General features: G+C 38.7%; 1 protein-coding gene across 5 annotated transcripts in view; it reads right to left on the bottom strand.

Annotated features, from left to right (window-relative positions):
- ADAMTSL1 (ADAMTS like 1) overlaps window positions 1-17781 on the bottom strand; it is a 979893-nt gene that overhangs the window by 250873 nt on the left and 711239 nt on the right. For all 5 annotated transcript variants that reach the window (XM_045373291.3, XM_005581665.5, XM_074017425.1 and 2 more), the window contains 3 exons: window positions 17625-17751; window positions 4075-4149; window positions 373-530 (listed from right to left, as the gene is read on the bottom strand). In XM_045373291.3, the coding sequence (XP_045229226.2) occupies window positions 373-530; window positions 4075-4149; window positions 17625-17751 (360 nt within the window). The remainder of the gene's footprint in view (window positions 1-372; window positions 531-4074; window positions 4150-17624; window positions 17752-17781) is intronic.

The following is a 17781-nucleotide window of genomic DNA, read 5'->3' on the forward strand; positions in this document are numbered from 1 at the left end:
CTGTGGATAATCGGTTTGTTTTTCTCTTTTACTGAGGATAGCCTATATAAGTCAATGACTGTATCCAAACTATTTTAAAAACAATCTATAGCCACCAACTTATGATACACCGGCTTCTTATGTGGGGTTATTTTATTAATTATAAAGATTATATTAATTATATAATAAAGATTTCCTATGATCTTAAAATACCATATGTTCTCATAAAGTCCAGGATGAAGCTAGCTCAACACCCTCAGATTAAACATTTCCTGGGTGACAAACAGGCTTTCCAAACATATGTCAGAACCTAAAGTCTCTCTCTGCTCAGGAAATTATAAGTAACATCAGTTTGGATGTGGCTTGAAAAGGAGGTATCTAAATTGGGCTCACCTTGACAATGAAATCTGCTGTGAGTGGTCCAGCCATTCTCAGTATCTCTTTGTCTGGAAATTTCTGGAAGTCCACACTAGAATTGTCCACAAGAAAAGTTCCTGTGGAGCTGAGACTGTTTTCACCTTTAGCCCCCTGGAGGGTTTTGGTTTCCAGATCTACATAATCAAACACATAAAGATGAGAGAAAGATGTTCCTAGGGCAACCACAGGCAAGCACATTTCATGCAACAATGTTTAGAGCTAGGTAAGGGAGACACATCATTCTTTATATGACCGACAAATTGAAACTGTGATATCAACAAAATATATAGGCACTGATGAGTCACATAGGAATTTATGCTGCAATTGAAATTATTTTAAAAGTCATTAGCCAGGCATTCAAGGGTTCCTGTCAAAAAAATCTTTGACACTCCAGATGACATTATTTGGGCACCCTACTTTACTGCAACCCTATTCTTTTGAGTAAACCAATTCTCATACGTCTCTTTTTGACTTCAATCTTGATGGCCCTCAGCCTAGGATACCCTCCAGTTTTCTTTTTGCTCTACAAGATCCAGGGTGTATCTCTGAGTTGCCTCAGTACCTGTATGACTTTATATTAGTGCATTAACCTGTGTTTATTTATACTTTCTGGTTACTTACTGCACTGATGCTATTGCTCAAAATGAAGAAACAATAGTCACATAAGAACAGGAGCTACCATTTTCAGTATTCTCTTTTTAAAATTCATTTTGATACTTAGCTTAGTTTTATGCAAATATAAGATATTTCATAAGTTCTTAAGATAGAAAAAAAGCCCCTTTATTTCTGGAGCATTCAAATCCAGATTTGGCCAATGACAAAGCCTATGAAGCATGTTTTGTTGTAGAAAATCAGAGCACGCTGGGGATGATGGTAATTATGATGTGTGATCCAGAGAAGACTAAGTTCTCATGTCACTGAGGGGTGATTTAGAACAACTGTCTGTTGTGTTGCATGAAGAAAGATGGATGGACTAAGGCTAATGGTTTCCAAAACTTGACAAGAACGTTTGGTTTTGGCAAAGATTCTTCAGCAGAAAAATGGGAGTGCTTGGGTGGGGCTCTGGGTTAAAACAATTTTAAGGTCTCTGGGGGCACTCAAGTACCTAGATACTTGTATTACATTATTGTAGAGGTGGTCTACTTGTAGTTCTCTACTGCAAGGAATATCAACAGCTGGAAAATCTTGGTCTTCAGTTAAATGCCCAGGGACTCTCAGATGAAGTCTGTGGAGCCCTTCTTCTAGAGTAGACAAGACTTCACTCCCTTTCCTCAGAACAGAGGGGATCCCACTGAAGAATATAGGGCACATCAAGGGAATATTGGAGGGAGGAAATCACAGTTGTCATAGGGGAAAGCAACTGCACTAAATCTCCTTCCTCTAGCCTTCGTTTCTCAAACTGCCTCACAGGCACTTGTAGAAATATTTCTAGGACATCAATTAATTTAGTTTTAGAAAAATCTTGCAGTTGTAGGCCTGATCTGAGCTTCTGATTCCATTTTATCAAGAGGCTTACAGCTGTCCTTCTCAAGGTACATCTAATTAAAGATGAGCCAAGGGGGCAGACTAGATTGCCTCATCTTATTCTGGTTTGGTCCAAAATATTTAAGGTTGATTTCGCACTATGCCAGCTTCTGGGAATGAAGGGCAAAAGAGCTACAAGAGAAGCAGGGTATCCTTTACTCCCACATTCATTTTGCTGAATTATATTTCAAATATAAAAAAAGAACACATAAGGAAAAATGATTTAGTTATACATATGCTACCAATAGTATGTTTGTTGGGAGAGAAAAGCAGATTCCAGTTTGCTTTTCATCAAATCTTTAGGATAATTAAATCAAACAAGGCCAATTCTTCAGCTTCTTTGTGATCACATAATTAGGAAATCTAGGAGACTAGTACATTTATAAAAATAAATTTCCACGGCCGGGCACGGTGGCTCAAGCCTGTAATCCTAGCACTTTGGGAGGCTGAGATGGGCGGATCACGAGGTCAGGAGATCGAGACCATCCTGGCTAACATGGTGAAACCCCGTCTCTACTAAAAAATACAAAAAACTAGCCGGGCGAGGTGGTGGGCACCTGTAGTCCCAGCTACGCGGGAGGCTGAGGCAGGAGAATGGTGTGAACCTGGGAGGCGGAGCTTGCAGTGAGCTGAGATCCGGCCACTGCACTCCAGCCTGGGCGACAGAGCGAGACTCCATCTCAAAAAAAAAAAAAAAAAAAAAAAAAAATTCCCTCTTAAATCTATTCCTATGGGTTCTTTCTTCTGCAATGAAGAGTCAGTCCCCCACTTGGTGATGATATTGGCCTGAATATTTTATTCCAGTATCTGTTACTGCTCACAAAAGTACTGCTTTTGAGTGGAGTTGTTACATTAGAAGTTAGCCCTCTCCAATTCTCAAATGGGGAAAAATGAATCATCTGAATGGTAATAATACACACACGTACATTATCTTTTCACATGTGAACGCCATATTTTACAGGGTTGTTCAGGATTAGAAACAAACTTGAATCCATAGAAGGTGACTTATCAGCATTTTTTGGTTTTGCCTGAACTGTACCTTACATATTCTTTTACTTCACATGGCCTTTCAAATCCCACCTCTTCCACGAAATGTATTTATTTTTATTTTTAGAAAGAGTACTGTAGGCGATCTTGACTTTTATGGGCTTCAATTTGTCTTCCTCTTGTTTGCCTTTTTAGCATGATTTCATTCATAATCCAATCACTAAAAAATAATGCTTGCTATCTAAATTGGTTTCACAGACATTTGTGTGGGAGGGGCGAAAGGACAGATGATAGATGGCTTTGTGGAAACCCAGGAACAATCACAGTGGAGGAGATCAGAAATGCTCAAGGAACCAACTGAAGTGAAGCCTTTCAGTGAAATTGAATTTTACAGAAAATGCTATCATATCCCCTCCCATCCTCTTCCTTGTTTATAGCCTATAATTTTCTTCTCGTAATTTACAGCTCTGTATCTAAACAACACTAAATAATAAGAAATAGGTGGCTCTGTACTGCTGCCTCGGCATGATTGAAGATCAATTTTTGCACAAATCCTGGAGGGGCCATGCTGCCATTTGATCTTTGGGGTTATGATTACCATTTAATCCTGAATCCCAGTAGCTTTCTTTAAGATATGAGGGCCCTGAATTTTTCTTTAATACATGGGATGCTTAATTACACCATGATGGTTTTCTTTAAATGCTACAGTGTTAAGGTTGTTTGGTGTTTCTATATTCCTCTGGATTGATGAAGTAATGAAACATGAAAGTAGGTAGAAAAAGAGAATGAATGAAGAAGAGAGAAGGGGGTTAGAAGAAAGCTGAAAAAAGGAGAGGGAAGGCAAAAAAAAGATTGAGATTGGAAAGGAAGAAGAGAGGGAATGAGATATAATACTCACAAGAGCATAAACATGCGCTTAACCCATCAACAACCCATTGGGAGCATCTATTTTGTATTTTTCAGGATGACTGTGGTTAAAGATAATTACCACAGGGCTTTCTGCCATCTCATCAGGCAGCTAAAAGATAAACAGAAGCCCTCAAAATATCATATTATGATAGAGTAGAAAGATGTGTATTCTTGTGTTTTAATCTTTTCTGGGAACACAAAATAAATAATAATGACTACAATTCCCAATTCCCAAAGGAAAACAACAGAGTTACTTACACAAGTGATCAGGACCTTTTAAGACAAGGCGAACATGTCTGCTTCCATAAGGAATCGCAACCACAGCGTCATCCGCTAGAGAGAGACAAAGCAAAATCTTAAAGCACGTCACTTGACACAAAATTATTGATGGCCTTCTAAATAAAGGCACTGACTTACATGCCTTAAAAACTACAGTTTTTTAAAGTGTTTGAAATGTGAAGGCCATTATTTAGAAATCAACATTTTCACTTTTCTCAAAATAAAATATGCCAAAGATGCTAGTCACTAGTTAACTCCTGGAGGATGTGGCCTTTTAAAAAATAGGAATTTTGAAATACTGAAAAATTAGTTTGCAAGTTTTCATTTTTGATTTTAAAATCTGGTCTTATATGATCAAAAACACTTGTGCTGAATTAAAACATAAAAATAAATTCTAATGTTCAAAGGATGAATTTATTACATCAAAATCTGGACTTCTCCCCAGCAGAGTATCCTGGATGAGCAGAACAGATAAGAGAAAGGGAAGATATATTTGTATGCTCTGAACACCCCAGGGGCACAAATCATGCCTTCTAGTTCTTAAATATCCTTCACAACATCTACCCCTAAAACTATATGTAGTGAGTACCCCATAAATATTTCTTAACATTTCTCTACACACACTCTATTTAAAAATATTTTTTTAGAAATCGACTGAACCACAGATCACTTTATAATGGATTTCTTTTCACTCTATTTATAAATTGAGCTTAAATTCATTAGAAGCAGACATTTTTAAAAATTAGAGCTAATATGCATCTCAAATATATCATAGGTATTCTTATTCAGAACTCCATTTGTAATGACAGTATCTTATATTTTATGGTGCTGCAGAGTTTCAATTTCACCTAAATTATACTATTTACTCCCTCACCCAAAACTTCTGACATTGGCATAGAGGATTTTCTGATGAAGAAATGAAATTTCTGGGAAGTATAATGCATAGTCCGAGATCAAATGGATAGGAAGGCACTTCAGAAGACAAGAGAAAGGTAGGTTTAAAAATATTTACCAGCATATTCAGAAGCCCTGTGTGATTCTTTGTTCATACTACTTATCTTTTATATATATATATATATATATTTTTTTTTTTTTTCTTTTTTTTTTGAGGTGTCCCGCTCTGTTGCTCAGGCTGGAGTGCAGTGGTACCATCTTGGCTCAATGCAACTTCTGCTTCCTGGGTTCAAGCAATTCTTCTGCCTCAGCCTCCCAAGTATCTAGAATTACAGGTACCTACCATCACACCCGGCTAATTTTTGTATTTTTAGTAGAGATGGGGTTTCACCATGTTGGCCAGGCTGGTCTCGAACTCCTGACCTCATGATCTGCCCACCTCAGCCTCCCAAAGTGCTGGGATTACAGGCGTGAGCCACCACGCCAGGCCCTTATTATTATTACTATTTGGAGATAGGATCTCGCTTTGTCACCCAGACTGGAGTGCAGTGGCGTGATCACAGCTCACTGCAGCCTCAGCTTGCCGGGCTCAAGAGATCCTCCTACTTTATCATCCCAAGTAGCTGGGACTACAGGTGCACACCACTATGCCTAGATAATTTTTGTAATTTTGTAGAGATGTGGTTTTGCCATGTTGCCTAGGCTTTTCTTGAACTCCTGAACTCATGAGATCCACCTGCCTTGGCCTCCCAAAGTGCTGGGATTGCACAGGTAAGCCACTGCACCTGGCCTGTTCAGACATATTTTTTTACTAGTGTACATAATTATCCTATCATTGGAAGGATTTAGGTTAAATAAGAGAATCCCAATTCTTACTCAATATTTCTCTTAATATTATCATCCTATCTTTAGGAGAATTTAGTTTAAATTAGTGAATCTCAGAAGTTACCTGACTTCTCTGATCTTCAGTTTGCTCATTTGTAAAACAGGGAAAACAAAACTTGCCTTATACTATTGTTGTGACTAGATATAAATATAGACATGAATCTAGATATATGGATGTATAGCCTGGAACACAGTAAGTATTCTGTAAACATTATTTTCCTCCCTCTACTCCAAATCTCTTAAAGGACAGGGACTGAAAAACTATTTTTTATTGTGTTTCAACTCTCCAAGGCCCCTAGCACATTACTTGTTGAATGAGAAAGAAGAATCATATTCTCCCAATTCCTTTCTCGGAGAGGTTATATTATCAAGTTCTCTACAAAGTTGAATATTCCACTCATGCTAAAATCTTATAGCTATTTTTAATGGCATATGTTGTTGAATTTCAGAGAGCTAAGAGTTTGTGATATATAAGAACAACAACAGAAAAAAAGTGTAAGGGGAACATAGAAAAGGAACAACAACAACAAAATGTTAGGACTAGGCCTACAGAGCTTTTTTTGTTTGTTTGTTTTTTGAGATGGAGTCTCACTTTGTTATCCAGGCTGGAGTGCGATCTTGACTCACTGCAACCTCTGCCCCCTGGGTTCAAGTGATTCTCCTGCCTCAGCCTCAAGTAGCTGGGATTACAGACTCCTGCCACCGCACCCGGCTAATTTTTGTATTTTTTAGTAGAGACGCGGTTTCACCATCTTGGCCAGGCTGGTCTTGAACTCCCGACCTCATGATCCACCCACCTCGGCCTCCCAAAGTGCTGGGATTACTGGAGCGAGCCACCATGCCCGGCCAAGACTGGGCCTACAGAGCTTTAAATGCCTTGCATAAAGACATGACTTTTTAAGTTTGCAAAAGAAACTCAAAGCAGTTAAAACAATGGCACTTTCTAGAAATAGAAAGTCTTTGTTTACCCACAGGTCAAATAAAGTGCAAGTAAAAGGAAAGCTTTCTGTTTGGTCCTGCCATGCTCAGCAGCAGTCTTCTGACCCCCACACAGCTCATGCAGCCTCCCTCTTGCTCTGCTGGGAAGTGACTCGCATTCCATACAATGGAACATTAATACCCTAGCTTTTGGCTGATGCTGTAGTATCTGTATGTTCCCTAAAGAAGACAGGGTGTGGTAATATTTGCATGCTCCCCAAAAAGAGAAGAACCTCCTAGAAAGTTGTTGAGGAAGAGGGTATATGGAGAAAGTAGACCAGGTGAAAGAGTATTTTCTGATGCCCCTTGCACTCACCTAGTCAGAGAAATGAGGCAACTCAGGCTGGTACAAACTGTAGCAGTTGGCAGCACATGGCACAGAACTAGGAAGAGCCACAGCCTTCTCTTATATATTATTCTGAAAAGGGCTGATGGACCCCTGGCAAGTCATTAAACGATCTGCAAATTCATTACTTTGTTCCATAAATATTTTTTGAGGGTCTTTTAGTGTCAGGCTGCATGCTAGGAACTAGGGTTTCAGTGACAAAGAAGATAAACAAAGCACTAGTCCCACAAGATGGTCCTGAAAAAGGGATCTAAGATAAAACATGGGGGAAATACAAAATACTACACCCCACAGATGAAATTCCCAAAGCACATTCATTCATTTTTTAGGAGCCCTGCACCAAAGAAACCCATTTCAGTCTATTTAACCCATTGTATCCCTAAGATGTTTATCCATAAAAACTTTTTCTTATGTGTGTCATCTGTTAAAGTCAGCTGATATATCTTAGAACATACGTTAAGTAACAGTACTCTTACTTTAACAAAAAACAAAATAGGAAAAATAATTAAAAATTTCATTTTCTGCATATTCATAAAAAGCCACTTTTGAGTTGTTTATGTATTAATAATTGTCTCACTTGCTGATAAATCCTCAATGATTTGGGATGGATTGGAAGATGCTTCTACTTGGCATCTATTAGAATGTTGTGCACAGAGTGGTGTTAAAGATTTCTCAGGATGTGAGAGCAATCTGATTGCAACACCTGCCTCCTTGGTGATGAATGCCATTAGTATAGCTGGCGAGGCAGGGGCCACATCCTCTCCCACCGTGCTGCACATTCCTCTGGGTGCCCTTTCCTACAAAGGCGCACTGTTCTAGGATTGAGTGCATCTGCCCTAATCTATTCTGGCTTTGTTGACTGAACCATGATGCCAGTCTTCAGGACATATTTCTAGCTTATTAATCAACAATTCTAAATGATCTGCTCCAGATACCAGATAACTCCTTTCTCCATTCAACGGACAAACTTTCCATGGGAATCATACATTCTGTCATTTCATAGATATGGGTTGCAAATGTCTTTTCTCAAGAAAATTGTTCCCAAGGTTTGTATGTAAGAGAATTCTTTAAAAATTATCTATCTATATGTATATCACACAACTTTCTATATAGAACATTTTATATCCGTTTTAAAATCTTGTCATATGTGGATGCTCTGTGTGATTCACAGCTGTATCAGAGGAAGGTGATGAGGATAATATTTTGAAAAGACAGAATTTCCTATTCTGATATCTGAGTTTATCTTATTTTTAGATCCATTGATAAGTTCATGTTTTTAAAGAGTCGTCCCTCTATGCCTATGGAGCTGATACTAAATTTTATTTTATTTTTAAAAATGAAAGAGCCATTTTAAAATACAATTGACCACATATAAAAATAGTTTGCCAATGTTGAGGAGATTTAAATGGTATATTTTACATCTTCATGACAGTTTTATTACTTAAAATACATCCAACAAAATAAGAAGTTGAGCATCTGAGGCTTTCAATTTTCTCCCTGGTTTATCTGTAATTGCACAATAGAAGATATATACTAGACAGGCCAAACAAGATGCCCTCCTCATTCCCATCTGGAGAACTTCATCCTTCCATTTGCCTAGGCCAGAAACCTTGGAGGCATCCTATACTTCATCTCTATATCTAATCAGTTAAAAAGTTCTATTGTCAAAATACCCTATTTCATTGATTCCAAGAGGGACAACTTTTCATGCCTTAACATATATGAAATCAGAACACATCTCATAATCAGTAGTATCTTATATTCTCACTCAGGCAATAATCCTGACATAGACACCTTTGCCTGCAGAGGTGATAACATCAAAACAGCCAGTATCAGATTCACAAAATGAGTGTCAGCTGCTTGGGAGAAAGTTCTAAGACAATATTGAAACACGTTCAACCTCTAGGAATCAAATGGCTGTGGAGGTTGAGGGGAGATGAGGAATCAGAACTAGAGGTGCTTAACTACATTGCCACAGAAGGAGTCAAAAGCTGGCTAGCTCTGCGTAACTGCAGAGTGGAATTGAGAGCCCAGCACCAAGACTTCTGCTTCTGACAAAGATGAACTAACAGGAACCAGATTTAATATTCTGCCTAAAACAATTAAAAAGTCAGATGAAACCATGGTTTTTAAGTTAGTGAACATCAGGCAAACAAGGGCAGCAATTCTGTACACTCAGGGAACAAATCAGATAAGGCCCAACATTGCCTCAGCTCACTGCCTTGATAGAGTTCCCAGGCTACGGCTTTGGAAGTAGGAAGGCTGGTAGAGCTCAGTAGATTCCCTGAATTGAGGAGACAAAGCCAAGAGTCCAAGAAAACCAAAACGGTTAGAATTTCTGGGACAAAGTAACAGAAAGGAGAGAGCTATACAGAAAGCCAACTCTGGAGACCCAAGAGGGTTTCCTTAAAGTAGCCAGCAGCATAGCAATCAATACATAAGTGTGAGGAAATTACCTGGCCTGGGGTAAGAACTACACAAAAGAATTATAGAGAAGAGTACATGGTGCTCATACAGGGCTGAGAATAGTATCTTATCCCATCAGCCAAAGTGACAAACTTTGTAAGTCATGGAACATTGAGTAGTATACTCAGAAAGGTCCTGCCTCAGTAAAAGGGTACAATTAGCTCTAGACCAAACATGGCTTTGGTCCTGTCTACCACATTTTAAGACCCCAAAGGTTCAAACTGATTTCAGTAACTTAACTGCTCCCAGAACACAGCTCAAGGATATTTATAGAAATACAAAAATATCTAGTACCCAAAAAAGTAAAATTTGTAATGTCTGGCATCCAGTCAAAAAATACGAGGCATGCAAAGAAACAAAAAAAATACAGCACATATTAAAGTGAAAAATCAATCAATCCAAACACAGAATGGACATTAAAATAGTTACTATAATGGTGTTCCATATGTTCATAAGGTCACATACTGAAAAATAAATCTCCAGATCCAGAAAATTTCACTGGGGCATGGTACCAACCACTTAAAGAAGAAATAACATCAATTCTATACAGTCTCTTCCAGAAAAAAGAAGACAAGAGATTACTTCTCAACTCATCATTTGAGGTCATTTTGTGCTAATACTAACACCAAACAAATACATAAAAGAATACGACAGACCAGTATCTCTCATGAACACAGATAAAAAGCCTCAGCAAAATACTGCCGAATCAAACCAGAAATCTATATAAAGAATAATACAGTATGACCAAGTACAGTTTATCCCAGAAATGCAAAGTTGGTTATTTGAAAATCAATTAATATAATTCATCACAATAACAGTCTAAAGAAAAACCACGATTTTGTCAGTTGAGGTAAAAGAGAATTTAATAAAATTCATCATCCCTTCATGATAATAACTCCCAGCAAACCAGGAAAGGAAGGGAACTTCCTCAACCTGATAAAGGGCATTTATAAAAACCTACAGCTAACATCATACTCAATGGTGAGAAACTGAATGCTTTCCTCTTAAGATTGGGAATAAGATAAGGATCTCCATCGTCATCATTCCTATTCACTATTGTATTGCATGCGTAGCCAGTACAATAAGACTACCAAAAAAAAAAAAAAAAAAAAGAGCGGCTTACAAATTGAAAAGAGGCAAAACCACTCTTATTTGTAAACAACATGATTGTTTATTGAGAAAATCCCAGTTATCTACCAAAAAACTCAGAGGTATTGAGTGAGTTTATCAAGTTTACATAATACATGGCTAACACACAAGAATCAATCATGTTTCTATGAACTAGCAATATATAATTGGAAATGGAAACAAAGAATACAATGCCAAGCCAAGTGCAGTAACTCCTGTAGTCCCAGCTACTTGGGAGGCTGAGGCAGGTAGATCACTTGATCTGAATGTGGGTCTGTAGTGTGCTGTCATTACATCTGTGAATAGCCACTGCACTTCAGTCTGGGCAACATAGTGAAACCCCACCTCTAATTTTAAAAAAGAGAATATAATGCCATTTGCAATAGTTACAAAAAAATACAGCAGGTGTAAATCTAACTAAAGTATACGTGATCTTCATGCTGAAAGCTAATAAAGGCTAATCAAAGAGATAAAACAAGACCTAAATAAACAGAGACATAAAATTCTCATACCTTACAGATTGAGTGACTTAACATGGTAAAGATGCCAATTCCTACCCCCTCCAAATCAATCTGTAGAATTAACACAACAAAATCCCAGCAAGAGTTTTTGTAGATATGGACAAGCAGATAGTAAAATTTATATGGAAAGGCAAAGACTCAGAATAGAATAGCCAAAATGAATTTGAAAACAAGAATAAAGTTGGAGAAATCACACTACCTCATTTTAAGATTTACCTTAAAGCCACAGTAATAAAAAAAAAATGGAGTACTGATGAAGGGACAGACACATATCAGAATACAGTCCAGAAACAGACCCACACAGAAATGGCAATAGATTTTTGACAAGGTTTAAAGGCAATTCAAAAGAGAAAAGGTTGTCTTTTCAACAAATGGTACTGGAAGAATTGGGCATCTATATGAAAAAAAATTCAACCTACCTGTCAAACTTATACCTTATACTAAAAATAACTGAAAATAGGTCACTGATCTAAAGGTGAAATGTATTTCTGCAAGAAAACATAAGAGAAAATCTTTGCGTCCTGGTCTTAGGCAAGAAGTTCTTAGACATGACATTAAAAGTATGAGCCATGAAAGAAAAAAATGATAGCCTGGTCTTCATCTAAATGAAAAGCTTTTGCTCTGTGAAAGATAACATTAAGCAATTTTGAAGAAAAAAGCTAGGATGGAGAAAATATTTCCAATTCAAATATCCCACAAAGGACTTGCACCTAGAAAATATGTAAAGAACTCCCAAAACTCAACAAGAGAAAGTCAAGCAACACATTTTTAAAAAATGAGCAAAAGACTTGAAATGACACTATGCAAAAGATGAACAAAGCACACTGTGGTAAGTAGACTAATGCATCCCTCTCCTCTGCTAAATAAGTCCTTAAATCTGTGAATTTGTGATATTATGTGGGCAGGGGAAATTAAGATTGCTAATGGAATTAAGATTGCTAATCAGCTGACCTTAAAATTAAGCGATTATCCTGGATGATCTGAGTGGACTCAATGTAATCACAAACATTCTTTAATATACAAGAGGCAGGCAGAAGAGGAAGCTTGAGTCAGAGAGAGATCTGAAGATGCTACGCTACTGGCTTTGAAGATGCCAAAGAACGTGTATAGGCTCCAGGAACAGGAAAATCAAAATTGAAGAAAAAGATATTCTCCCTCAATGCTTCTAGAGCTGAGTTCTGCAAATACCTTGTTTTAAGCCCACTGAAACCTATTTCAGTTTTCTGACGCCCCCAGAACCATCAAATAATAAATTTGTGTTGCTTTAAATCACTTAGTCTGTGGTAATTAGTTACAGCATCAATTGCAAGCTAATGCAACATGAAAAGATGTTAACATTATTAGCCATTAGGAATAGGCAAATAAAAACAAGTATGAGATACCACTACTCACTGATAAGAATGGCTAAAATATAAAATGCTGGCCAGGTGCCGTGGCTCACACCTGCAATCCCAACACTTTGGGAGGTTAAGGTGGGCAGATCACTTGAGGCCATGAGTTTGAGACCAGCCTGGCCAACATGGCAAAACCCCATCTCTACTAAAAATACAAAAATTAGCCAGGTGTGGTGGTGTGCACCTGTAATCCCAGCTACTCGGGGAGGCTGAAGTGGGAGGATCACCTGAGTCCAGGAGGTCAAGGCTGCAATGAGCTGAACTGTGATTGTGCCACTGCACTGAAGCCTCAGAGACAGAGTGAGACCCTGTTTCAAAGAAAAGAAGGAAAGAAAGAAAGAAAGAAAGAAAGAAAGAAAGAAAGGAAGGAAGGAAGAAAGGAAGAGAGAGAGAGAAAAGAAAGGAAAGAAAGGAAAGAAAGAAAGGAGGGAAGGAGGGAGGGAAGGAGGGAAGGAAATAAATGAATAAATAAATAAATAATTACAGTTGCAGTGTATCTAGAATTGGATCACTTCTCATCATTGCCACAGCTACTGGTACAGTCCAAGTCACTGTCATCTGTGGCCTGGCTTAGTGTAATGTCTTTCCAACTACAGTCTACTCTCAGTATAGCAGAAATCTGATCAAGTCATTCCTCTGTTCAAAATCCTCCAACGACTTCCCATTTCATTCAGACTTACAAAACCCCACAATATCTGTGCCATTCTTCCCCCTGCCTCACATCATTTTCTCTAGCCTTTTTGAAACTCATCTCATTTTAGTCACACTGGCTTCTTTGTTCTTCCTGAAATATATCCCGAATATATCCTAGAATTTTCTTCTCCCTGACTTTTGCATGGTGACCTCTTTTCACTTCCCTTAGATCCTTGTTCAAATGCCATGTTATCAGTGAGCCCTTTCTTTATTAACTTACTGAAAACTGCAGCTCCCCTGCATCACCCGTGGTTGGCAGCCTATACCCATTTCCTGTTCTCCTGCTCTGGTTTGTTTTTTCCATGGCTCCTATGAAGATAAATGGATTTTGTCTGTTTCGTTCTGTGCTGTGTTTCCAGCACCTAGAACAGTTCCTCAGCACATAGCAGGTGCCCATTAAATATGTGCTGTTGAATGAATATATCCTTGCGTGGCTTGTGAGGATAGCCTGAAACATCCAGGGGCAAGTGGAAATTTCTTTAATGTTTTGTGCTTTCTTTAAAAAAATCCATATGTATTTTGTACTTTATAGCATAGAGGCCTGTGTTTTATTATAAGCGTACTTTACCTCAAAATCTTTGAGGTGGAATGATAGTCCAAGAATATGTTTACCCATAGCCATCATACATCAGCATAAGCCACAGTCTGAGAGGACATTTTTAAGTATTAAAAGCTTAAGCTTAATTTTATCTTGATATAAATTAGTTAAGTGACCTCACCATGCAAGGAAGGTAGAGAGAGAGAGCTTTAGGATCTCCAGGTGATTTCAAAACATACAGATACAGATGAGAGCTCCGCAAAGCTGGAAGTATCAAATTGATAGCAAATAGGCTGGCTCTAGCCCTAAAAATATTCTGAGTATACTTGGAAAATATATAATATAGTATAAGTCAATACATCTTGTGAGAAATGAGCCTTTAAATTTCAAGAATCAAAAGCAAGGTAATGTTAGCTATATTTGACTATTTTTGTGGGCTGGGGGAGTTGGGAAGCAACTAGGAAAAATGAAACGGCTGAGTGCTACCAGTGGGCAGTCTTTTCCTTTAAGAAAGGAGAAAGAGTACTTTGATCTTGCTCTATTTCCATTGTCTGTATTTGTATTAGGCAATTGTAATGTCTTTTAATAAAAAGATGATTTTAAAAAATTCACCAGCAAATGGCAGCCATTTGATAAACTTTTCCTACTTCTCTTTATCCTTCTGGCACTTTCTACCATGGTCTTTCTCCACTCTCCTGTTTTTGCTTTGTTCCTCTGAGGCTTGATAACATACGGGGAAAAAAAAGAAACTTGGATATAAGTTCAGAAAGAAAATGAGTTCAATGTGGGGAATCTGAGTGCCAGAAGTTTGAAGAAAGCATGTGGCGAGCTGACGGTGCCTTTTGGCAGAAGGCAGGGGAGTGATCTGGCAGGACTCCTCCAGGCATGGAGAACTGCTCACCTGGCCGCTCCACGGGGCCCTGCAGAGCAGCCTCATATTCCCTGCCAGTGGGTCGCCTCACAGTCCGTAAATATAAGATGGAAGATTCTTCTAGGGTGGAGAAAACATAAGTGAGGCAGTTTGTTCAGCATCTGCTATAGATTGTGGTGAGATGCATGCATACACTGGACTTTATTGATATCAATCATTTTGTCATGAGGCATCATCAGTGCTAAGGTAAACGAATCAATTGCATTTTGCCGTTATGTATAATCATCAGGTTGTGTATTATATAATTCACCCACTGTTGGTCTTGAATAGGGCACTTTTCATTGAGGTATTTATTTGTAGACTTGGAGATTATATAGGGCTCTCAATTTGCTTCAGTTTGTTCCCTCGGAGCTTCTCCATCTTTGTTTTGTGATTCAGGCCCCAGAGGTTACCCATCCTTCCCTAACAGTATGGTAAGAGGAATGTCTATCTGAGTATAGTAGTCTAGCTCCTCTATGAGAACAAGAAGGTATGGGCATGAGAATAAAGAAGCATCTTTACCATTAAAAACATGCTCCCAGGACACTATACAGCCATTACTGCACACATGCATGACATTCCCTTTTGTACCTAACAGTAATTCCTAGATTCCTAGATAATGAAAACTGATTCAGATACGAGACAGAAATAATTAGAGAGATTTTAATTCTTCTAGCATTCCTTGAAGAGTTCTTAAGAGTGATCTTTTAAATATAACTCTTTCCTAATATCCAACCATGATTCACAAGAGAATTATGCCTCTATCCATTTCTGGTTTCCATCTTCTAACTTTAGAAATTTTTCATCTTATAGAAGAAGCTACCAACAGACATGACCAAAGAAAAATCTTGCCTAAATGTATTATATCAATGTCTAAGTTATCTCATTCTTTATTCTATATGCCAGAATCTTTTAAATCTATTTTATTTTATTTATTTTTGCAGAATTACATTTTCCACTGCTTCCAACAGAGTTAGAATGTACAGAGTTCCCTAAACTGGTATCTCCAATTTTTCATGTGTGTAGAAGTCCCCGTTCTTTCTTTCTGCCCCCTCTTTTTACCTCGAGGCTAATCCTTTGGCAAGCTGCCTTTTCAGGACTTCTGAGAATATTTCTCCACTGCATACCAGAATAACTGCCTCTGCCTTTCTTCCTTGACCTGTAAGTCCATTTAAAGCAACAAACTCCCCGTATGTCAAGTGTTTTCCTCCAGCTAGTCAACAAGATAACAAAACACATTCAGTGAAGATATTCATTCTCATTTCCCAAGCCAGAGAGACATGTGGAAAGAAATACTCAATCAGGGATCTATTGAAGGATTCTGCATAGTAGCGAAATCTGGAGACAATATGCCAAGCAATGCCAAAATAATTCTAAAAATGCATGTCCTTAATACAAGGGCTGTCTTATTTCTATCTGTATCTGCTGCAGTGCCTAGAACAGTGCTTGTCACAGAGGACTGTGTATCATAAAATGTCTCAGATTAATGACTCCGTTTTTGGCTTAGGTACCATGAGAACTTGTACCATCTATCCTAGCAGGACCTGACTGGGTAGACATCTGGGGCACCTTCCCTTGATCCATCTATCTGCTTTGCAAATGTCCCACCACAGAGACTATCGGCAGGGCTGTGACCAGTGCAGAGGAACAAGTAAGTGCTTAGGCTCTGGAATCAGACTCTGAGCTCCAATCTTGGCTCCATTACAACTGTGTGACTCTGTGCAAGTCCCATAATCTGGCTAAGCTTCAGTTATCTCATCCATAACATGGGGATTAATAGTACTTTGCTCATGAGGTTGTTATAACAATTACAGAGGATGATTGTGTGAAGTTCTCAGCAAGTACATGTATAATAAGCATACTTTTTTTATTTTTATTTTTTGCTAGTATTGAGGTATCAGGACACAAACGTCAATAAAAAACTTCATATAGCCTGGGTGCAGTGGCTTGTGCCTGCAATCTCTCACTTTGGGAGGCTGAGACGGGTGGATCGCTTGAGGTCAGGAGTTCAAGACCAGCCTGGCCAACATGATGAAACCCTGTCTGTACTAAAAATACAAAAATTAGCCGGGTGTGTTGGCATGTGCCTGTAATCCCAGCTACTTGCAAGGTTGAGGCAGGAGAATCGCTTGAATGCGGGAAGCGAAGGTTGCAGTGAGCTGCGATCGCCCCATTGCACTCTAGCCTGGGTGACAGCATGAGAGACCTCGTCTCAAAAAAACCAAAAAAACAAAAAAACAAAAAAAAAACAAAACACACACACACACAAAACCCAAAAACCCAAAAACCAAAACTTCACGTAATCACTGCCCTACATTAATTCTGAAAGAACTTGTTTTAGTACTGACCAAAGGCCACCTTGTAAATGAAGGCCATGTGACTTCACAGTGACAGGAGTGAATTTGTGTTATCTTCCCACTCTCCCTGCTATCTTCTACCAGGCATAGCACACTACACATCATGCAGGAGCTGGGATACAGTCTGTCCTCATGTTGGACAGCAAAGCTCATGTTTGCACAGAGAGTATTTGTAGCCCCATGTCTGGCTCACTCCTGATGTGCCTCAGAAGGACAGGTTTCCTCTTTGGAACTGCAGCTGGTAACCTGACTTGTCCACCTAAGCTAATTCACATGCCAGAGCATGAGGCCTTCTACATTTTCAGGTTCATCATCATTTTGGTGGATATGTTGTTCCCTGGCTGTTTAGTGGGGCCAGACCTAAGCCAGGGGAGGATAAATGAACAAGTCCAAAGGTCACCCATCTCTGTGTATCTTACATTTGGTTGCGGAGAGCTGGGATTTATACTGCCCTCGGACCAGCCGGCAGGTGGACCCATCTCCGTTGCAGACCCCACAGTTATCTTCCTTGACGGTGCTTCCCAGCTGGTGATCGCAGCCCACGATCTAACAAGAAAGAGAGATGTGTAATTCAAC

The sequence above is a fragment of the Macaca fascicularis genome, chromosome 15 (assembly GCF_037993035.2).
Source record: "Macaca fascicularis isolate 582-1 chromosome 15, T2T-MFA8v1.1".
In the NCBI taxonomy this organism is placed as follows: domain Eukaryota; kingdom Metazoa; phylum Chordata; class Mammalia; order Primates; family Cercopithecidae; genus Macaca; species Macaca fascicularis.